This window comes from Pogona vitticeps, chromosome 2 (assembly GCF_051106095.1).
Source record: "Pogona vitticeps strain Pit_001003342236 chromosome 2, PviZW2.1, whole genome shotgun sequence".
NCBI lineage: Eukaryota > Metazoa > Chordata > Lepidosauria > Squamata > Agamidae > Pogona > Pogona vitticeps.
In genome coordinates, this window is record NC_135784.1 from 265,220,113 (window position 1) to 265,244,772 (window position 24,660).

The 24,660-nt window shown below is 39.9% G+C and overlaps 1 protein-coding gene across 7 annotated transcripts in view; it reads right to left on the reverse strand.

Annotated features, from left to right (window-relative positions):
- Window positions 1-379: 379 nt before the first annotated feature.
- The window catches only part of LOC110078761 (uncharacterized), an 82,227-nt gene continuing 57,946 nt past the window's right edge, over window positions 380-24,660 (reverse strand). For 6 of the 7 annotated variants that reach the window (XM_078386285.1, XM_078386286.1, XM_020793219.3 and 3 more), the window contains 4 exons: window positions 15,679-15,837; window positions 6,002-6,149; window positions 5,660-5,803; window positions 380-2,166 (listed from right to left, as the gene is read on the reverse strand). In XM_078386285.1, coding sequence (XP_078242411.1) covers window positions 1,733-2,166; window positions 5,660-5,803; window positions 6,002-6,149; window positions 15,679-15,837 — 885 coding nt within the window. In that variant the 3' untranslated portion in view covers window positions 380-1,732. The remainder of the gene's footprint in view (window positions 2,167-5,659; window positions 5,804-6,001; window positions 6,150-15,678; window positions 15,838-24,660) is intronic. The other variant, XM_072992499.2, reaches the window with a different exon arrangement.

A 24,660-nucleotide genomic window follows, 5' to 3' on the forward strand; every position in this document is an offset into this window, starting at 1 on the left:
AAGTCCAGGAAAATCAATAAGGATATACTCCTCCATCTTTCTCCCATGAAAGGTTATTTCACAGAGTGACCAAAACAGTTTCATTACAACAGCCGAGACTAAACCCCAATGGAAATCAATCTAGAAAATTAAATCCAGTACAGAGCATCTGGATCTGACTGGTCACTCAAGTAAACAACTTGTTTACTAATTAAACAAACATGGAACTTCATACAGACTTCTTGAAAAGGTTTCTGTATTTATCAAGACTACAAAGCTTAGGAAGGGGCACAATCCTGTTTCAGTACTTGTTTAAGAACTCAGAAGAGTTATTCTTGGAAAAGAAAAGACTTTATACTGTATAATCTGATGGAAGAACAAAATAAACTTACAACAAATGTCATGTTTCTTTCCATTCATTTATTAATTAAACACATTCAAACATTTCACCTTCAGCATACTCAGAAATAGCTGATGGAGGAGACGGGACATTACATAATCATCATTCCATTTTTTTAAAAAAATATTGAAATATCTTCTTCAAAAGCATGTGCAACTTGTAAACATTTTGAATGCTGCTCCTGATCCCCACTCTGTCATTCTGGGCAGGTTTATTAGACTCATAAGCATGAGAGCCTAGAGTATGGCTTGCAGCTGGGGTAGCAAGCCAAGGGGAACAATCAAACTTCTCGGATGCCGAGACTATTTAAGGAGAACCATAGCTGGCTTGAGAAATGCTATGAATAACAAACCTTCTTCGGGGATTGTTTCCAAGCAACTGGATGTGTCTAGGAAACAAACACAGTTTCTGTAGAACAGTAATGGAACAGGTTCAAAGTCAGTTTTATTAACTGTAGTATATTTTAGGATGCACCTTGACAGCTGCATGGTAACCCCCAGTAATTCTAGCCTTGTCCTACAAGGACCAAAGAAGCTGGAAGCTTTATCTTTCCCCAGGACGCCTAGAAGCCAAATGTTATGGTAATATAGCCTATGGAAGTCCCACAATATAATTCTTCATTTGTTGTAGCTTTCTCAGCCTGATGTCATCAAGATGTGTTGGACTACAAATTCCACAATCTCAGCCAGGTGGTCACTGTACTCCAACACATCTGAAGGGCACCAATTTGGGAAACACTGACCTGTTCTATGAATGTGTAGAGAATCAACAGACAATCTGTGCATTTGGGCCAGAGGAAGGAAGCAGGGGACTTGGAGAAAGGCTTATTGGTGTGCGGCCAACTCCCTTTTCAAGGCACCATGTAGCATACATCTTTTTATACAGTGCAGGATATGCACTGATATATACAGGGTACCCTACTGGCTGTGTCTGTCACTTTCTAAAGACACTTCTTCATACTCCTTAATGCACCTGAGAGTAGCTTTGGGTACGGCTCTTTGGTATTTCGATATTTTCTATCTGAAATGCTTACACATTACAATTTTCACTTTAGACTTCTTTGCTTCTTCAGAGATCTATAATGCTCAAGCATGTTCCTATATCATCTTATGTTAATGTGAGAATGGCTTACAGGTCAAAGGATGTCCATGTTCCGAATAGAAAAGTTCTAAAGAATTAAATCTGTCATGTCTGGAGAAGCCACTTCATTTAAAAGTGCAAACTTTATAGACAAAAGGAAATACACTCACTCCTTAGTGCTGAACTCCATGCTGAAAGCTTCACCATGCTGTTCCACAGCATTCCATAAGAACTGTAAAGACATGAATGCTGGAAGACACTAGAAAGCGATATTTAAGCCTGCCAAGGTGGTTTTTCAGTGGCCTTCATACTCTTGCTCCTCTGAAGGAGCTTCCCTTTCTGCTTGGAGGATGGGTTGACACTGACAGACTCTAAGACAGAACCATGTTTTAGCAAATGGCTAGATCTGTGAGGAAGCAATTTAGATGCTGAATCAGGTTCAGATGTTTTCCGGGAACATACTTTCAAGCTACTTGCTTCCATCCCTTCTGCTGTACCCTCTTCATGGGCTGAGAAATGCTGGTTGATTCCTGATTTCTTCTCCTTCTTTTCCCTTAAGTTCCGAAGAGTTTCTAAGGCTTGATCAAGTTCTCTTTGTAAGGTTTCCATTTCACTGGCTGCTTTATCCCGCTGCTCTCCACAAGCTTTGAGAACACGTTCCAAAGACAGGAAGAACTCTTTTCCAAACTTTGACAAGGCCTCATCACCTTGAGAGTAAATTAAAAGAAAGCAGGGAGCTAAACTGCACCATTCATGATATAAATCAACAGTTACTTTGAGTGTATTCAAAATAAATCAGTATAATTTTAATAGGTGTTAATCATCATCTAATTTTTCATGAACCTAGAAAAGGTGAGAGTTATATCACAATGTTAGGGAACCTCCTTTCAGCTATTAGAAAAATGAACAAGTTGGTATATTTTATTATCAAATAAGGCCAGAAATGTATTCCACAACTAATCAGATGTGTCACTTTTTAGAATGATTCACAGTGCTTTTAACATGGGCAAAATTCTGATCTCCCACTGAAAGTAACCCTTTCTGGCAAACATACAGAAACTCTGGCCTATAGTGAGTTCCTTTGGGGCTGGACTATGGCAATTAGACTTAAACCCACCCAGCCCCCAAAACCCTAAACACATTACTACTACTGGGTTTATATTTATACAGATACAAGCCATATTGAATATAGTGATATATACTTCTAACTAAATATGCAAAGCTGTGCTTTTTAAGGAAATGAGATCAATATCTCAATCTTACACAGAAAATACTTGCAGTTTTCAACTGTCGAGTGAACAGTATCAGTTATGGTTGCAAATAAATGCTGTAAACATACATTAATGTTGAAGGCTTTATATAGCAGTACCTCGGTTTGCTAACACCTCAGTTTACGTAATTTTCGGTTTATGAACCAAAATCCATAAAAAATAAAGCCCCGGTTTATGTTGTTTTCTTTTTTTTCTTTTTTTTGCACTACGAAAGGGTTTTCCCAGGGCGCATTGCGCCTATAGCACTGCCCCTTTCATAGTGCAATTGGCATTTCGGTTTGCAAAATGTAATGTTGCATAGAACGGATCCATTTCGCAAACTGAGGTACTACTGAACGTCTAAACTTCTTCAGCAGCACATAACTAACCATGATATTAAGGCTGAATAGGGATTTGGGGTGACTTTTTATTTGCTTGGATTTTATTCTATTTTCATTAATATATCGTTAAGTCCTTGAGAGAAAAGAGAAGGATATTTTCCAATTTACAAAAATTAGTACCTAATAGAAAGAGCTAGCTAAGATGTGAAACATACATATGTAAAAACATTTTTCAGCATCTGATGAATGTTTTCTTATTTCACCAGATTAGACGTCAGATGTCAAGAAGCATTATTGGCACAGAAACCTAATAGATGCAGATTTTTAACATAACTCCAATTATGACTAATGAATACAATTAAATTCCTGCCTTCCCTGTAATTTGTAAGGAAGGAAAGTCATCAATTTAGTTATTATTTTGGAACACATCCTATTATATTTTCACAGGAATATAACCTTTATAGCTCTGATACATGGCAGCACTGTTCGGTTTCTAGAGAGGTTCTATACTAACAACTGTTAAAAATCTAACTACATTGGTTATTGCAAAACCATACCAGTTGCAGCAAAATAAATGAATGTTAAGCTTGAGTGGCAACATTGACCAGGGAGACCTGACTGCAGGCCACCACCATGCATTGAATGATCTCAGGCTAGTCACAATCTCTCAGAGTCTCTCTCATGGTAGTCCGAGATGAAAAAAGGTAAGAAGCACAACCACTCATGTACACCATTTTGTGAAGAAAGGAGAGTGTTAAAAACCAGTAAGGAACAAGAGCTTTACTGACACTATTTTAAATGCAAACTTGGTGCCAACCTTTACATCACACAAATAGCAAAACAGATGTATAAAAAAGCTTGGGAAAACTAAAGGAGCTTGTAGAAATACAAAAATAAATTAAAAAATAAATCTTTGGAGGAAAAATAACCAAGAATTCAAAGAAACAGCTCAGTAAAAACCAGGTATGTTCTGTGGATGAAGAATGCTGACCAATTTTTGAAAAGATGAAAGGGGAGGGGATGTGTCCTGGAGAACCCTGGAAGAGTGGTATTATCTGGAATCTTGAAGAGAAATAAACCCCTTCATCGAGCTACATTTTTCTCTGGAGTCCCTGCCACTCTTAATTTTTGTTTTCTCTCTAAAGTCTTTTTTTTTAATTCTGCAAATTGTTTCTTTTCCTCAAGCTTGCTGATATTTGCTACTTTGATATTCAATGAAGAGACATACCAATTGATCTGAGAAGCCTTATGTCTATTTGCTCCCATATTCAAAAGTCTCAGGGTGAAGTACAGTGAATAAAAAAGGTTGAAAACAATTTTAAAATAGGTTAAGTCAAAATCATGTATGATAGTCAAAGAATAAAGAAAAAAATTAAATAATCAAAAATCAGTATCAGTTCTTTCTGATAAAACAGAAATAATACTCTCCATTATGTGCTCAATCCCCATGTTTAAAATAGATGAATGTACATATACACATATGTATATGGGATTATTTTCTTGACATTTCAAAACTTTGCCATTTGTTCACAGATTTATAACACATTTGTTACAATGCGTAGAGCCAATTTTGCTCGTGCAAAAGCAAGACATAGTCATTTTCACTTTTTATTTATTTATTATGCTTCTGTGTAATTTCTACTTGTATCTTTTGGAATTATGTGGTTACTTCTTATGCTAAGTAGATCATGTTTCTGACCTACATGTTCATTAATTATATTTTTAAATATATATTTTGCCAATTATGTGCCCAATTAATTATGCAGCTTGTCATGCATAATTAATTGCCTCCTGATGACACGGAACCGTAACTTTTGTGAACTAATGTTAGGAGGTGTCTTATTCTCTGAGGGAAGCTCCTATTCTCTGAAGGAGAAACATTTTGTTGCACTTTGTTTCTCTGAAGGAAACACTTTGTTGCAAGAATGCTTAATTCCCATACTGTGGCGCAACCATATGGCCAGAATCCTATTACAGTGGGGTCTTGACTTGAGAACTTAATCCGTATTGGAAGGCAGTTCTCAAGTCAAAAAGTCTGTAAGTCAAGTCTCCATTGACCTACAGTGCATTGAAAACCGATTAATCCCGTAACAGGCCATTTTTGTTCCATTTTGGTTTTTTTCTGGTCTGTAAGTCAAATCTCAGTCTGCAAGTCAAACCTAAATTTTGCGGCCAGAGAAGTCTGTAACTCAAAAAGTCTGTAAGTCAAGCCGTCTGTAAGTCAAGGGTCCACTGTACTTATATTATAAAGGGAACCAGAGACTATACTATATTGGTAACTCACCACCATTTAGCCTAGTCTCCCAGCATCTTGAGAGTGCTGTCATCACCAGCCAGCCTCAGTTACTATCATTACAGATACAGTACATAGATTTTGCTGTCTGCTTTTTTCAGTATCTGCAGGGGCAGAGGATTGGAACCAATCCCCCACAGACACAGGGGTCCTACTGTAATATCAACTACTCCGTATTTTACTAAATGTTATCAAGGCTTAAGGATAACTCAGGAGTGTAGGCTGCTGAAGAACTCCACTCCTTCTACATCTTTATTTCTAAACGATACAAGACTCATTTGATTCACTATCCTAGACTTTACAAATCATGAATTACCTTCACACTGCTGATTCATCGATGGAGTTAAACTTTCAACTGCATATTGGATCTGTTCAGCATTATTTTTGAAAGCAGCAAGAAAGCCTCTCAAAGCAGACTCAGAAGCTTCTGTTTTAAGTTTTGCATAAGAAGAAAAAACATCTGCAAGAAGAAGCAGGAAGTGATCAAGTATTCCCTAGAAACCTTTATCAAAAATATAAAGCAGCAAGAAAAGAAACACTCTGGAGTTATAATTGTTTTTAGGTGTTACTCTTCTGAACATTTGTATTTAGTATCTATATCCATATTTAGAAATGTAATTTGTGTTAGTTATGCTGTTATCTCCACATAGCTACTCACCTTGTAGTGGTGAGCAGAGAACCATAGCAACATTATCTTGAAATGTGCGGTATGCTTGCTTTATTCCACTGAAGAGAGCTTCGGTGTACTTAACTTGGAGATTATACAGAGTTCTATGGAAATTAAGTTCAGCTTGCAAAGCAAATGTCTGGGGTTGGGAAACAGGTATAATACAATGACTGGTATCAGTGATAACCAACTATTTGCATTGATTCAATTTAGATGTTTTTACCAAACCATGGTTTGCAAATCTTCACAGTATCTGAACTGAGATAGTCTACAATCAGTAACCAAAATAGAATCTGAAACCATGATTAAAAGCTGTTTTTCAAACCAAACTGTGGTTAATGTGACATCTGTGGGGGGGGGGAAACAGCATCATGCCCTCTAAAGTTGCTGTGCTATAAAAACATAAATCCTAGACAGAAAATGATAGCAAACAGTTCTTCCTTGGGATTCCCAAACCACACCTTCTTCCTAAAAGCCCACCGCATGCTTTTCTACCTAAGACCTTTAAAGGTATGGAAACATTACCACTCCAAATTAATGCAGATCAATACACATACAGCAAATAGCCACAGGGGTGCAATGGCCAAAGTGCAGGACTTTGATTTGGAAGATCCAGGTCCGCCATTCAGCCATAAAGCTCACCGTGGTTACCTTAAGGCCATTCACCCTCACAGGGTTCTTTTGAGGATAAAGTGGGGATGGGAAGAGCTGCATATGGTGTCTTAAACTCACTGAAGAAAAGATGGGATATTGAGTAAATACTAAATAGTAACTAGCACGAGTCTAGAAGAGTAATCTAGTACCAGGTAAGTAATCTAGTGCCAGTAACCTAGTATATAGGTGCAGAGACTAGAGAAAAGTAAGTAATAGTTGTTACATACAGCACTGATGTTACCTGTCTGTCATGGGTTTGGAGGGAAAGTTCCATCCTATGGGGAGTGGAAGGCGGGACATCAGGAGGAGGGGCTGTACTGTATATATATGTGGAGCGTGTGTGGTGAAGTTCAGGAGACGCTGGGATGTGACGAAGCAGCAGCTGGGAAGAAGAAGCTGGTGTGGGAGTCTGTGTGTCAGACAGGGTACTACTGTGTGTCAGAGTACCAACCTGATAGGTTCAGGTGTCTGTGGGGTTAGCCAGAACTGATAGGTTCAGGGTCTGTGCTTCAAGTTAAGGGTTCTGTGTGAACCAAACTGTGTGCATGCATGAATGAGACTAAGCCACGTTACTATATCTTATTCACCTGATCATTTTATTTTCCCTGTGTGTTGGTTTAAATAAACCTTATTCTTTTATTGGTTAAAAATCCATCCCTGGTCTGTGTGACTTCTTATAGGGAATGGTTGGTGGCAGCTTAGTTAACGTGTGGCAGGTCCCAGTAGGTCTGGGTTTGTCACATTGATTGGTGTCCAGCGTGTGGGATATGACTGGTCCAGTTGTCCAGCGGTCCAGCAAAGCCTTGGCAAGTGTGCCCAGAGCAAGGGGGGTCTAGTCAGGGACAATCTGAGAGCACGTAGGTAATCTTCTAGGTGTACCTCACGGGGGGGTGCACTAGTAGAAGAACGTGTAACCTCAGATTGGGGGGCTAGATTAGGGAGCTCTGAGGCAGCCTGTTTTGGCGGGAAAAAGCTGAGGCAAAACTGTGAAATAGCAGTGAGCTAGTTTGTCTGCTGAGAGGCCCAGCAGAGGGGGGTAGACTCTAGCTCGCAACTGTTGCAAGTAGTGCTGAAGGACAGCAGCAATCTATAGGGAAAGCTGGTTCTGAGGCAAAAGAAAAAAAAAAGCGGTCGTTTTATTTTGAGGCTTGACTTTTGAAAGCAGCCTGTTCTGGGGGGGGGATTATGCCCTTGACTCGAAGCCAAATGGCAGAAATGGGTGAAGTGAAAGACCCCCAGGTTGACCAAGGTTCTGAGGATGAATTTGGCTCAGTGCAGGGTGACAGCACAGGAGAGCAGAACCCAGAACTCAGAAAATTGCTCATAGTCCAACAGCATGAACTGAGGATGAGGCAATTTGAAATGGAGGAAAGGGAAAGAGAAGAAAGATTAGAGAGACAGAGAATGGAAATGGAGAGGGAGAGAGAGAAAATTGCTCTGGAAAAAGAAAGAATGGCGTTTGAATTAAGAAAATTGGAAATGATGAACCAGAACAATAAAAACAATAGGGATTCTGAGGGAGGCCAATTGTCTAAAGCTGACCTGAAGAAATTCCCTGTGTACCACAAGGGAGATTGTCCTGAGGTGTTCTTTTCCTTAGTGGAAAGAGCGTTTGTGGACTTCTCAGTGAGGGAAACTGAGAAGATGACCATCATGCGATCTTTAATCAGTGGTAGCCTGGCTGAGGTTTATTCAGAGATGCCACAGGAACTGATGAGAGATTTTGCAGAGTTTAAAAAACTGGTGTTTGCAAGACATGGGATAAATGCGGAACAGCTGAGGCAAAGATTCAGGTCCCTCACAAAGAAACCAGAGCAGACTTTTACCCAAGTGGGGGCTCAATTGGTGAGGCTGCTTGAGAAATGGCTATCTCAGGAGGGGACAGAGACCTTTCAGCAGCTTAAAGATTTGATAGCGCTGGAACAGTTCTATTCAGTCCTGCATGGGGAACTGAAATTCCAGGTGAGGGAAAGGAAACCAAAATCTGTGGCAGAAGCAGCCGAGATCGCAGATTTTATTTACCAGATAAGAAAGCCCTTAGGTGAGGAGAAATCTGTGGGGAAACCTAAAGAAACCTACAGCAAGTACTCTCAGGGACCAGGGAAAAGCCAGCAAGGGGGAGGGGCCCATGGTGAAGGGAAGCCCTCAGACATGAAACTAAGACCTCAGATTTTGGAGGGAAAACCAAAACAAGATGAGAAAGACTCAAAATACACCAGAAAATGTTATTTCTGTCAGGGAAAGGGCCATCTAATCTCAGAGTGTGAGAAATTAAAGCAGCTAAAAGGAATGGTGCCTCAGGATTCGAGTGGAACCAAGCCAAAAGCTGTGTTCTGTGTCCAGAAAGAGCAAGGCTCATTGTCACTGAGGGAGCCTGTTGCCATGGCTACTCAATCTGGAACAGCTACATCTGCTGATCAGGCTGAGGAAAATGGTCCTCTTGTAGAGGTCAGGCGCTGCCTGCTGGTGAGAACAGATTCTCAGTTGTTTGAGACAGCAGGGGTGGACGTAGGAATACTTGACCGTCAGTATCGGGGGCTGCGGGACACTTGTTCTCAGGTGACCCTGTGCCATCCAGATATTATTCCTAGGGAATATCTAATCCCAAATGAGAGCATGAAGGTGGCAGGGATTGAGGGGCAGGTGATCTCTCTGCCAGTCGCGGAGGTACCTGTGAACTTTCAAGGCTGGAGGGGAGTTTGGCGGCTAGCAATTTCATCGACTCTGCCAGCAGCCGTGCTCGTGGGAAATGACCTGGCTGAACATGTGAAACGGGTGCTAGTGATTACACGTTCACAAGCCACCACGGGGACAGTTCAGGGGGGTAATGATGAGCCAGAGACGGAAGCAGGTGGGGGGAGTTCAGAAGCTGTGGTGGAAACCTTAACCACAGACAGCAGATTTGGACAAGAGCAAAAGGCAGACGCCACTCTCCAAAAGTGTTTTGAACAGGTGACTGACGCCCAGCTAGCACCTGAAACCCCAGTGAGATTTCTGGAGAAAAAGGGGATTTTATATAGAGAGACCCTGAGGAATATCTCAAAAGGGGGAGATGGGATCCGAAGTCAGCTAGTGGTACCTGAAAAGTATCGCCCCATGATCTTACAAAGGGGGCACTCTGACATGTTTGCTGCACACTTAGGGGTGAACAAAACACAGCAGAGAATCACACAGAATTTTTACTGGCCTGACATAGGGAAGCAGATCAGGGAGTTCTGTAAACAATGTGATGTGTGTCAAAGGCAGGGGAATAGCCGCGACAGGACCAAAGCAAAGTTGTGCCCTTTGCCTGTGATTGACACTCCGTTCAAATGCATAGGGGTGGATATTGTGGGACCTTTGCCCAAGGCCACAAAGAGGGGGAACAGGTTCATTCTCACCATTGTGGACCATGCCACGAGGTACCCTGAAGCCATACCCTTGACTAACATTGAAACTAACACAGTGGCAGATGCCTTGGTGGGGTATATGTCCAGGATGGGATTTGCCTCAGAAATAATCACAGATTTGGGAGCATCGTTCACATCAAAGCTCATGAAACGCTTATGGCAAATCTGTGGAATTAAGCACAAGGAAACCACTGCCTATCATCCTGAAAGTAATGGGTTAACTGAGAAGTTCAATGGGACTCTAATGCGCATGATTAGGGCTTACTTGGCAGAGAATCCAAACAATTGGGACCAGAAGCTGCAATCCCTTTTGTTTGCTTACCGATCAGTGCCACAAGCCAGTACCGGGTTCAGTCCATTTGAACTTTTATTTGGTGAAAGGGCCCCTTGATTTGATCAAACAAAATTGGGAGCAGATCACCCAGGATGACCCACAAGACGTTGTGACATATATAGACTCTTTAAGGAAGGACCTAAAGAGAAACCTAGAGCTAGCAGCAGAGGCCCTGCAAGCTCAAAAGGTCAAAAAGAAAGCTTGGGATGACCAGCAAGCCAGGGAGAGGCACTTTAATCCAGGGGAGGAAGTGCTTTGGCCTAGGCTCTGCAAAGAGAACAAACTGCAGCTGGGTATCCCAGAAACAAAATACTTGGGTCACATGGTAGGGGGAGGAGTGATAAAACCCCTGGAGGCCAAAATAGAAGCTGTTCGTGATTGGCCCAGACCCAACACCAAGAAAAAAGTCAAATCATTTCTTGGGTTGGTGGGCTACTACAGAAAGTTCATCCCGAGGTTTAGCGAGATTGCGGCTCCGCTGACCGATATGACGAGGAAGAAGGCTGATGACCGCATCCCGTGGACCAGCGACTGTGAGGAGGCGTTCCAGAGGTTGAAGCAGGCGCTAATCAACTATCCAGTGCTGCGTGCTCCAGACTTCGACCGGGAGTTCATCATCTACACCGATGCGTCTAACAGCGGGGTAGGAGCAGTTCTGTGCCAGGAGGATGAGAATGGTGACCAGCATCCAGTGTCCTACCTGAGTAGGAAACTTCAAAAAGGTGAGAGACATTTGGCAACCGTGGAGGAGTGTTTGGCCATAGTCTACGCGATCCAGAAGGCCAAGCCTTACATCTGGGGAAGACATTTTGTTCTGTGCACTGACCATTCACCACTGCAATGGTTAAAGACAATGAAAACCCACAATAGCAAACTTATGAGGTGGGCTTTAAACCTACAGGACTATGACTTTGAAGTGAAGGTGGTCAGAGGGTCAGTGAACTGTGTTGCTGACGCCTTGTCAAGAAGACCTGAAGAATGAAGACGGCGAAAGAAACATGGACTATGTATATATGTTGGTGACAAAAAGTTAAATGTACCTGTTTTTTGAACTTGGTTTGTATGAATAAAGGTAAATGGATGTAATGTATATGGTAAATGTTTAAATGCCTAATTGATATGGTTAACTTAGAATGTAAGTATAAGTAAGTATGATATGGTATGTATAACTGTTGTTGTGTGTTTTATCCAGGTTGTTTTTTGGGAAAAAGCACCTTAGCTTTCCCCCTACAAAACAACTTATAAAGAGGGGAGGTGTTACATACAGCACTGATGTTACCTGTCTGTCATGGGTTTGGAGGGAAAGTTCCATCCTATGGGGAGTGGAAGGCGGGACATCAGGAGGAGGGGCTGTACTGTATATATATGTGGAGCGTGTGTGGTGAAGTTCAGGAGACACTGGGATGTGACGAAGCAGCAGCTGGGAAGAAGAAGCTGGTGTGGGAGTCTGTGTGTCAGACAGGGTACTACTGTGTGTCAGAGTACCAACCTGATAGGTTCAGGTGTCTGTGGGGTTAGCCAGAACTGATAGGTTCAGGGTCTGTGCTTCAAGTTAAGGGTTCTGTGTGAACCAAACTGTGTGCATGCATGAATGAGACTAAGCCACGTTACTATATCTTATTCACCTGATCATTTTATTTTCCCTGTGTGTTGGTTTAAATAAACCTTATTCTTTTATTGGTTAAAAATCCATCCCTGGTCTGTGTGACTTCTTATAGGGAATGGTTGGTGGCAGCTTAGTTAACGTGTGGCATATCCCAGTAGGTCTGGGTTTGTCACAATAGTATAAAGGGACAAGCCAATAATTCTATGCCTATAGGTTTCAACAAGTTGATAACTTACACATAACAGAAAAGTTGTCCCTATACTGGCAAAAAAAGTTGCTGCAAATCTCTTTCAGAGGAAGGGTAAGCATTTGGGAAAATCTGAGACTTGATGGAATAAAACTGCAAAGTAAGGAATACTGTACAGTTGAAAAAGCATTAGGATATGCCAATAGGAATGCCTTATCTATTAGACCATGCTCTCTTTTCCTTTCCTACTCTGAACAGGATAGTGCACCCTCAACTACGCATGTTGAACTGTAACAGAAATACCCAATAACAAGCACACAGGGAATAGTAGTTGCTGAATAAATCATGTTGGTGGATGGGGGAATCTAGGTCACACTAAATAAATACATTTACAGTAGTCTAAGAACTTCTGTTCTACAGTGTATAAACACCACAGAACATGGGAGGCCATGTACAACATTTGAAAGCCTGGCTTGATGTTTCTTACCTATAAAGAAGTTAAGAAGCAGAGAGGGAAAGTGAGGTGCTATGGTTGCATTACTGGTAAAACAGTGCAGCTTTATGCATGTATTCCCGAAAGCAGCAGTCAGAGGAATCAATGGGAATAACATAGGTAAATACCAGATAAGATGGATATACTGTATACTGGGGGAGCAGCATAGTCTAAAGCTGTTCAACATTTTCCTTGGGACCCTTGAATTGCTGTCATTGTATAAGGACAGCATACGTGGCATTGTTTTGCCAGTTGTATGGCAGAGTGGTTTAGGACAGCATCTGGGACTCTCAAAAAGACACATCTGAGAAAACAGTATAAACCACAGGTATTCTTTCTAAAATTGTATTAGTACAAACCAACACTGTGGCAAGACATTTGAACTGAGCCATCTGTTCCACAGTTGGCAGTTCTAACAACAAGCCATTTAGCAAGGGCTTATATGGATCCCCAAGGCTGTATATCCCTCATTTTAGGCTAATGGATTCATTCACCACAAAGCTGTTGAGAGAATATGAAAACAGGGACAGGTTCCTGAGATGCATCAGGATGCTTTAGTTCTAAAAACATTAGGAAAGAGGTAAAATGGGTATCAGTTTTGTGTGATCAGTTCTGACTGATTAAAGACCCCATTCCTACAAGTACTAGTAAAAAGCACGCACGTTACTATAAAATATTTTCTATAGGATGGAGTTTCTACATGTGATACAATGTAAACTGCGTTGATGAGATTTATTCTTCCAGTCCAAGGGAGGACAATTTTTTTTCAAAAAGAATTTGGAATGTGAAGAGAAAGGTTGTCCAAACACACTTACGTAATGCTGAGCTCTTTAATGAGAGCTAGGATGATTACAAGAAAGCAGGCAGTCCAGTTTGGGGTATCACTAATCAAACCCTCTGCCTGCAGATACCCACAGCCCACCTCCTCTTATTTCCTTTGGAAATATCTGTGAAACTAAATATTTCATAAGGAAAGGTAGACTGTTACTATCCCATCCCGAAAAGAGTTAGCAGCTGGGTCTTGCGTTTATGAAAATGTTTCTGATCCTCAAACGTGACAATCTGTCCTTCTCCCCAGTTAAATCGAGAAGATGTGAATGGTCCAGTCACTGGAAAGCACCAGGCACAACACTGATGTGAAGCATTTTAGATGTTTTGCTTTATAGATTTTTTTCACGGGTTCATAAAATGGGCTTAGGTGGCAAAAAGTATTTCTGTTCTAAGAAATAATATTTGCAGCAGCTCTAGTTTGTACAGCTGAGGAGAAAGAGAGCCAAGAGCTACACAAAAATTAATAATTAAATTTATATTTTTAAAAGACGTGCAACCCATTGCATGAAATTTTTCATCCGTTAATCTTTAGTCGTATTTGTTCTGATGTTTTTCATGCTGCACACACAGCACAAGGTTAGTAAAGTCCTTGACGTTAATACTTGATTAATAGCAATCAATAAAAAAATGAATTAAAATAATATGAAAGTATTCAAGATGCTTTAATTAAGAATACTTTAATTTTTACACAGTTTCACACCATTACATTACTCCTGTGACTTTAAGAAGAAGCGGATACATTGGGGGGGAGAGAGAAAATGATGGCACACTATTTGGAGAGTCATTAAATGCTCACTTCCTTGCCCCTTGGGAAATCAAACAGTCCACGGAAAAATAAATATTATTAAATGGGCCTTAGACATTTTTGACTTCAAGACTCTTGGCCATGCATAGGCAAGAAATATGGAGCAAGCTGCCAGATTATCTTAGTGACCTAATGTACTTTCCCAGGCGCAAGATCAAATTGTTCCAAGACGAACCAATTGAAGTTGAACAATGTGCAACAGATTGGCTATTCTACTAAAAAACCCAAAGAAATAGGTTGGATCTACCAAGAGCCATCTTCTGTTCAAAAGTCCCTTCCACAGTTTGCCACAGAGTTAAATCCACAAATATTCTTTGCTGGCACAATCTCCTGCAGAAGCAGATGGATGTGAGCTCCTAGAAAACCTGGCCAGAACTCTGTTCAACCTTATCTCCAGGCTGGTTGTGGGCAGCAGAGATGACGGATGCTACTGGTTTGAACGAATGGATACTTCTCTATGCAATTTCCCAACAGACCTAAGCAGCCAAATCCAAGTTGCTGACGGTACTGCTAGCTGCATCTGTACTTCAGCCTGTTAGACTGTAGCTTGCCTTTTAGACAAATTTGTGTACATGACCTGGAATAGGCAGCCTAAAGGCAGATGCTAAATAAAATTCTCAATCTTGTCAAGAAGGGATCCTTTGAACTGCCAAATATCTGGCAGAGAGAATGAATGAGTTATGCAAATTCAAACAGCGAGATGTTCAGGTTCTAGCAGATGCAACATTCCACCAGTAGGGGTTCAATATCTAGGAAAATGATAATGGCAAAAGAATTTACCCTTTTTTTAAAAAATGAAATGTTTGTCCTTCTATCAAATAAACATTTCCACAGACTGCAAGCTTCTTAGAAATAAATTCTGTTATTTAGCTTTTACCAGCCAATTCCATTTGTAAACAAACTGCATTAGAACCTGAATTAATGTCATGCTGGGACATGTATTTCTCTTTGTTCAGTTTCACTCCATTTACATTTTCCCACCCCGTTGGTTATTTTAATAAACTATTTTGGTTCCTGAAACAGGAAGAAAGAACGAGAACATTCCCAAATTATGCATGTTGTAAAGGAACAGCTAGCCATTTTCCTGTGTGCCTTCAGAGCTGTGCGCAAATGGTGGTATTCATAAGTTCCCATTGTACAGCCTTGCAGAAAACCCACAGAAAAACGATTTTGCAAAGAAGAAACAAGAGCAAGGACGACGCAGCCAAGAGACAAAAATGGCAAAGGAATCCTCGCCCGTATTACATTGACTCCTTGTTAATGTTCGCACAAGGAAGAAAACCGACCACCATCTGTCAAGTAGGTTAAAAGCTGCTTTATTTGAAAAGGGAAGAATGTTGAGCTCCAGTAAAGTCCCTTACTTCCTCACCTGTTGCATTGCCATTTGCCTGGAATAATTTTGAGCCTTTACCAGGGCTTCAACAGCTCTTTTTGCACGCTGCTGAGGGGCACCCTTTGGGAAGGCAGGAAGCACTGCAAGCACATTCTCAACAGTGAACTCCTGGCTCAAGGAATTTTCCAGGATTTCCTGAAAAACATTTGAAAAAAAAGCAATTGAAAGGCCACTTCCACACAACCATCTTTTAAAAGAGGGATTCTTTTCCCAAATCCGAGTGGAAACAAAGTCTTCTGGGTGCACAATTCACTAGCATGCAATGTTACCACATCTGCAGAATACGTTGTGCTTTTTGCATATTAATCAGCTTTTGGGAGCTGATGAACACTCAAATTTGCACACAATCCTGAGATGCAACTGAGATGGTTAGCATGAAACCAGAGCTTATGTCAGTTGCAGCAATTTCATTTCCATCCATCAGTTACAGCTATACTTAAATATTACAGCATTCTATTCTGAGCAATGAACAAAGATACAATATCTCTGACTTGCACAAATTGTTCTTGGGGGTGGTATTTCAAAATTGGATCAGTTATTTGTCTGTTAGCAATACTTAATAGTACATAATTCTGCAACTAATTGTTTTTATTTGTTTTGAAATATTCCTTTCTAATAAACTTTGTCTATTTTCATACCTGTGACACAGTCTTGTAATGAGTATTTGCTGTGCTGTAAGCTTCACAAGCAAGGTTGAGCGACATTACAAAAAGGATAATTACCTCTCGAGTTACTAATGAGAGAGCTGCTTCTCTACCCTGTTTGAGGTTTACAGCTAAGCTAACTGCTACAAAAGCCTTTTGAACGTGTACAATTAATTATAGAAGCCCTAGAGCAAGCTATGGAAAGAATGACTTTCAGTAAGGGATTTTGGTCATGAATCAAAAGTCAAAATTCCATTAACAGATCAATTTAATATATAGAGCAGTACAATCTGATTGATGTTTTTGATCAGTGTGATAAAAACAGGGAGCCTCAATTCTAGACCCTCATAAGAAAGATCAATCCAGTTCAATGAAATGTGCTGATAGACGTGGCTGCTTTCCTACCGGGATCCTATCAGTAGTTTTCCACTGAAAGATCATGGTGATAAATATTAGCTATAAAACAGTACAATTACAACTGCTTTTTCTCATTTATTATTACTGAAAAATATTTGTGTCAATCAGTACTCCTCCTGCCCGATCTCAGGATTTTCTGTACATGTAGTTATATTGAAAGTCCAGTGTGATGTAACACAGTAGAGGCATGGGCAGTTGTGAACAACTGCTAGGGATCCAATGCATCTGTATGAGAACTGAAAGCAAAAGGAAAACAAAAAGAAGCACAGGATGCTTGAGGTGGATAAATGTATGACGAAGTCTAGACGGGGGAAGAATTTGAAGATATTCTCCTAAGCACATTAGGACAAGTCATATGATTAAGAAAAAAAAGCACACACATGGGAAGCAGGAAACCAGTCAAGAGACCAGATGGACCATTAACTACAGTGTGAAAGTATTAATGAGGGAAGATAGATCTCATTGGTCTCCACCACAGAGGTTGTTCACCAGAAAACCCATGTCTGAATCCAAATTTTTGGGACAACATCCTTTTTTGTTCCATCCACTCCTGCAACACTCCACAAGCAATACAACTGTTTCTGAGCTTGCGTAATAAAATAATAATTGCTCAAGTGTAGGCACTGTTCATTTCAACAGGAGGGTCTCTGCCCTGAGCAATGACAAGCTTCAGATTGCACGCTGCTGCCCTGGCAGAGTATTATGGTTTCCCAAGCAGCAACAAGATACTAGTCTTTGGTTTTAATTTTTATTTCGAGAAGACATTTCAAAAACTACACTAAACAGAAGGGGAATCCCAGATCCTAGGGTGAATGGACAAACCAACATGTCACCTTGTCTGGATCACATAAAGCTAAGTATCCTTTAGGAATCTGAATTCAGTATTACCACTGATTAACATTAATGTGAAAATTTAGAAAGAACATAAATATGCTTGTGTCAGGAATACTTGTAAAACTTAACAGAGAATAAATTTTGTAAAGCAAACATTTTGAAAAAAAATGAAAAAATAATAAAATATTACACTAATCATTATATTGAGGGGGGGAAAGGCACCATAAATTTCAAATACTGTAAGAGAAATAGAAAACCCAGTAAAAATGTCATTGAATTGATTTCTAAAGTATTTTATAAAAACTGAATAAAATGAGTCATCTCAGGAAAGGAATAATGCAAATGAAAATATTTCTTTTAAAATCTAATATCTGAGAAATAATGATTGAAGAAAGATCAAAACAAGCTAGACAGAAGATAAACAGAATATGATGCTTAGAAGTTCATAATGCACATTTGTAAGATACTTGCTGAAGCTTTAATGAAAATGATCAGGAGAGTTTTGGAAAGCAAGAAAGCACACAAGACATAGGCTGAAGCAAATATTAGGGTTTTTTTTTTTACAAATAACTCTTAATTTTATTTGGTATGATCTTAAGGGTTCATATGCTACAGAGTATAAGATCTTTATATCACCACAAAGAAAGTAAACTGTGAAATAAAGTTTAAACTTCCTGAAAAAAAATTAGATGTACACATGCTGACAAGGCATATTTCTTATGGAATTTAACAATTACAGATAATGACTATGGGTCCCTGTACATGACATTGTTATTTGGTTACATTTAGTTTGAATTAACGAAGGAAAGAAGGAAGTTGTCCACCTCAGTATTTAAAAGGTTTTTGACAGTGCAGAGTGAATTTATCTCTTTGAAGTTTTGAAATCCTTTGGACTTTTTATGTCCTTTAACACCTGGCTAATAGACCCAAAGCAAGATTAATAATAATAGTAACATTCACATCTTTTAATCAAATTACATGGTAACAAGCAATGCTGTGCACTGCCACTCATATTAGTTCTAGTTTCAGCATTAACATTGAAAAACTGCTAGAATAAAAAGTTAAGCCATTAAGTATATAAACCAAATTAATTTAAACATAGATGATATTGTATTAACAAAATCTGATCCAAAGGTATACTTAAAGTACTTAGATAAGTGAAAGACCTAGATGTGTCAAAGAAAACATTCATAAACATTGTGAAGAAAAGGGATCGCTATGCAGATTCGTCGTTATACGGTGCGCTCGTAATGCGAGGCACCACTGTATATAAAAGCAGATAAATAGACTACCAAGGAAGAAACTCAATATGACAAAAAGAGAAAAATCTTTCAATCTTAGACAATATCTAGGTATATGGTACATAAATCAGACCCAATTCTTCAAAATACATAGCCAACTATTACAAAAGGGCAGCAAAATGAGATAGCTCCCCAACACCTTTTCACTTGGAATCAGCAATTTAAGCTTTATAGCTACATTTTTAAAAAATCCAGTTTTCACTTGTTAACTTAAATGACATGTCCAGAAGTGGTAAACTGTATAGCTCAAATTTATCTGGAGGAATAGATATTTGGAAAAACAGAACTTGTAAACAAAAGACTGCAAATTACATCAATAGTTGCACAAGAAGAGATTCTTATACAACAGCCCTAGAAAAGAATTAATCTAAAGATCTGAAAGTGGAAGGAACGTAGCTATTGAAAATGTTTTTCCCCAAACATAAAGAACAATACATGAAGTCCTTAACAACAGTACACAGAGAGAAGACAAATTTCTGAACCAGACTTTTGAAATACAGATTATAGTTACAGTGGGGTCTTGACTTGAGAACTTAATCTGTATTGGAAGGCGGTTCTCAAGTCAAAAAGTCTGTAGGTCAAGTCTCCATTGACCTACAGTGCATTGAAAACCGATTAATCCCGTAACAGGCTGTTTTTGTTCCATTTTGGGTTTTTTCTGGTCTGTAAGTCAATTCTCAGGCTGCAAGTCAAACCTAAATTTTGCGGCCAGAGAAGTCTGTAACTCAAAAAGTCTGTAAGTCAAGCCGTCTGTAAGTCAAGGGTCCACTGTACTAGCAAGGTATTTTGAAAATATTTTAGAATGTCATTGCAAGATGAAATGAGTGAAACAGTACATGGGAAACTGGACTCAAGATGTGGAAGAAAGGTTATGAAATATTATGAAAGGGGAATAAGTTCATGCCAAAGTGAAGGGTTCCCGGTCTGTCCTCCCTTGGCCACTAGAACTCCACACATACTTCAAAATCTTCTAAGAACAAATGGTCCATCAGGAAAGCCTAAGGTTACACAGCTACTTCCAAAAGAAGGGTTGTGTCACTAAAAAATGAGTGAGGGCAGCTTACTTGAATAATTCTCCTTGTCCATCTTGAAAGGAAAATTATGGTATTTCTGTACATGCAGTATATACAAATCCAAATATACTCATGTATATAAATATATATTCATATAACAAAAGGCAGTAATGGGATGGATTTATTATACATTTTTGCTTATTACATTGACTGAAATCCTGTTGTGCAACTTTACACAGTGTGAGTTTGATGTCACCAGCCACAGTAATGTTTGTAAATTAAACATTTCCAACCGTCTTCCTTAAGGCTCCTTTGGGATCCCTCTCATCATGGGGAAGCTGTTGGGGGCTGCAGTACGGGCAGGAAGCCTTTAATTGGCAAAAATTGCCATTGGCAGTAAAATAATCAGCAGTGACAATTTTGGGAAATTAAGTCTCCCCCATTCCAGGCCTGAAGCAGCTTCCCCATGATGAAAAAGATCCTAAAGGAGTCTCAGAACCTTTGGGGGTGGGAATCGGAAGCCTTTAATTTCCAAAATTGCCACAGCTGATGAAGTCATCAGCCTTACATGACATAAAGTTGCATATCAGCATTTCGACCATCGTATGCCAACCAACTACTTTTATTTATTATTAGATTGCTTTGATATGAGACAAAGGAAGAGTGAACTGTAGTCTTCATGGTCTTGAAAACTTCAATCTCCTCTGTGACAGTACATGTTAGGAATAAAGCTGCTACTGTGGTAAGGCAGAGGATGAGGTATAATAATTCTTCCTTCAGAGAATCAGACTGACATTGACTTTGTCCACTGCCAGCAGCAACCAGAAGATACTTCATCCTCATCCTGTTTCCTTCTACACTTTAAGTGAATAACTTGAACTTCTAAGAAATACATTGCTCATTTCCTTATACAAATTAAATACTAGTTTATAACATATGTCTTATATTGTATCCCGTGATAGCTGTTAAGGAATTCAGCTAAATAGGTCAAAATGTGAAATTTCAGGCAGAAGAGATGACAGCCAATAAATTTTGCAAAGTCAGAACCAAGAGAAATTAGTGAAGGAGCCTGCAATCAATTTCATATGTTCACTTTTCAATTTATTCTTTATGGGTGGTTCTGCTTTCCATGCAGAAGTAACCTACAAATAGTGGTGTCACATCAGAATGGTTCTCTTTGGTAGTGTCATGCACTGCAGTGCTCAAATTTAGGTAAAATGATAAAATCAGGTGAAAAATCAGGCTGTGATTAAACAGGTTTTCAGAATCTTTAGGAACACAATGCAGGGATTAAGTAACAGTCAAGAGATAATTGTGAAACTTTGTTTATAATAAAACAATATTTCCCCTTCTTTAGCACAATATAAAACAGGGAGTGGATTCTGATCTAGTCAGAGCATGAAATGTAGCCAATATAAATTTTTAACATTTTAAAACAATAACCTGGGGGTCTCAGTGTATAGATGTGCTACCATCTCCAAGTTCAATGTATGATATATTATTTGTCACAGAAGATTACCGTGAAAAAAACTCCAGTATTAATCTTGTTTTCAAACTTAAAGTGTTGAGTTTGATAGATGACAGGCCATAACTAGCTACCAGGCATGTCCATTTCTGGACAGGAATTTGAATGCAGCCTTTCCAAATTCAACATACATTCTATTTATTTATATTAGGACAGATATACAATGGCCTCAGGAATTGGTTTTCATTTGTATTCTTCACTGAAACATTAACACCACTAGTAAAAAGTAAAACCTTTATAAACCATTATTGTGGCAAGTTACTGCCATCTACAGACCAAAGTAAAGCAATTGCATCTGCCACTTTGATTTTACGTGGCACAATGTACACATCGTACGACAGTTTTATTTGCATATTTTAAGATTTACTTTAAAAATTGGCTTTCACTATAAATCCAGAGTTGATGTTATGCATATTTCATTTTTATTACTGACCTGGACTTCTGTTACAGAACAGAGACAGCTTTGGTCACCTCAGTGGATGACTTGTCCCAGTGTCTCCCTATTGGTTCTGTGGGACCTTTCAGCAGTTTTTGATATCCTTGACTATGGTATCCTTCTAGGGCAGTGGTTCTTAACCTTTTTGAAAGAAACGCCCCCTTGAGCCATTGAGGAAGTTATCATCGCCCCCCTCCCTGCGGTGATGATATCTTATTTATTTATTTATTTATTTATTTATTTATTTATTTATTTATTTATTTATTTATGACACTTAAATCCAATGACCCCTGATAACAAAATTAAATTCCAAGAAAATGAAATGCCCCCCCAAAAGTAACATTTAATGATTTAGTTGCAAGTGAATTTTAAGACGCAAAAAGAAATATAAAAAGGGCATAAAAACAAATTCAGGAACTAAAAATTTCAAGACAAAAAGTCTGAAACTAAATTAAAATTGGAGGAAAATATATATTCATGCACAATGTAAAAAGGCTGCAGCCATCTTCACAGGTTTGGCTTGCTCCAGCGCCCCCCTACCGCCCCCTTCTGCTTCAGCGCCCCCACGCCGCCCCTTTTTGTTCTACCGCCCCCCTGAAAAATGAAATCGCCCCCTGGGGGGCATTATCGCCCACGTTAAGAACCACTGTTCTAGGGTGCCTTTCTGGGACGGGTTATCAAAAATATACACCAAACTGCTGGGAGACCTTCTCTGGAGTTTTGGGACTCAGTGCCATAAGTATGCTGATGACACCCAACTCTATCCTTCCCATCCGATTCCAAAGTTGTTCTATGCCTATACCAGTGCCTATTGTCAGTAATGGACTGGATGAGATTTAACAAACTGAAACCTAATCCAGACAAGACAGAGGTGCTCCTGGTCAGTTACAAGACAAATCATGGGATTAGGTTCCAGCCTGTAGTGGGTGGGGTTACACTCCCCCTGAAAAAGTTCAGTTCACAGCTTGAGTGTTCTCCAGGATTTAACCCTAAACATGGGTGCACAAGTGCCAGCAGGTGCCAGGAATACTTTTGCACAACTAAAGCTGGTCTGTGCCCATTCCTTGAGGTTTCCAATCTAGCCATGGTGACACATGCCTTAATTGCATCTTGTCCAGTTTACTGTAATGTGCTCTATATGGGGCTGTCTTTGAATAGACTGCTGACTAGCACTGGTTACAGGAAGCATGTAACTCCCTTATTACAACAGCTTCACTGGCTGTCAAGTCTGTTTCCAGGCCCAATTCAAAATATAGGCTAGTACTTACAAAGCCTGACAGAAGGGTCAATTTCAGGGAGATCAGTCTCTGCAACGTGACACTTTCCAGTATAATCAGACATGTGGCTTTCCTCCTGTCTGATCACACTCTGATGCATTTCAGTGTGGGCTTTCATGGATCAAACACTATGATCTGCTGCACTATTCATCAGAGTTAAGGGCTATCAAGAAAGAGAAAGACCAAAATTATTCCCAAACAGGGAGCAATGAGCTCAAGAAGGGATACAAGCAGGAAACAGGCAAGGGAATCATTGGACACTCGTCACATCATCATCTATTCTGAAGGTTGTCATCAGCTGGAAATGACTTGGTGGCACTTAACAGTAAAAAGTCAGAAGCAACAATAATTCTACACTGAGTGAGGAGACTCTGTTTCAGCAATTACTCACTTAAAGACATTTCTTCCTGCCCCCCCCCCCCAATACAGTGCACAAAACCGAAGCTTACAGTGAGACTTCAAAAAATGCAAGTACTAATCTGGAGCTGCCTTTGTGTCTGGATTCCTCATCCTTATTTGTCACAGATAGAAATGAGGACAGACACAGACTTTGTAACAACTGTGGAAGCCAGAATTCAGAAATCGCATATCTGTGAAATTTGGGCAATGAAAAATAACATTGAGGAACATCAAGAAACGTCTTTCTTTCTCTTTCTGTCTGAGACAGAAGTTTTGGACCATGGTTGATAGACTTTGCTACATGCATGATGACCAAACAGGGTAGCAGAAATACTTACTCCCATGGGACATGTTGACATACAGTTTTCTATAAACATTTCTAAGACATTATCACTTCCATATGCTCTGTCAAGGGCAGCCTGCCAGAACCTTGCAAACTTCAGATGTTTTGCACTGCAACTTAATCAGTCTACACTAACAGGATATTTTGTGTGGGATCACAGGAACTGAAATCTGTAACATCTGGATCAAAGTCCAGTTAGGAAAAACTTGTGTAAAGACAATCACATAATGGTTTTTTCCCTCATCACCTGCCATCCTTGGTGGAACCAAGGACGTGAACAGGAGTGCAATTGCTTGCTTGACCTGCAGAAGCTGAGGAGCATTACAGACAGACAGCAGTGCAAGTAGGTTTGCTTGCTGGGTTGCCCATTTACCCTGTGGGGGACCAATACAATTGTCCACAGGACTGAAGGGCACCAAAAGCTGGTGGTTGTGCTGGGAGGCAACAGAAGTACAGTGGTGCCTCGCTAAGCGATCACTCCGTTTAATGAAGAAATCACTTTGCGATGATGTTTTTGCGATTGCTTTTGCGATCGCTTAGCGATGGTCCCTATGGGGAAAATTTGCTTTGCGATGATCACAGGGAAGCGATCATCGCAAAGCCCCCATTTTCGGCCAGCTGATCGGCGGTTCCAAAATGGTCACTGGGTAAACAAAATGGCCGCCTGCTGTGTTGCCTCACTTTAGAGGCATTGAAAATGGCCGCCCCTATGGAAGATTTTCACTTAAGGATAGTTTTTAAGCCCACAGGAACGCATTAATGGTGTTTT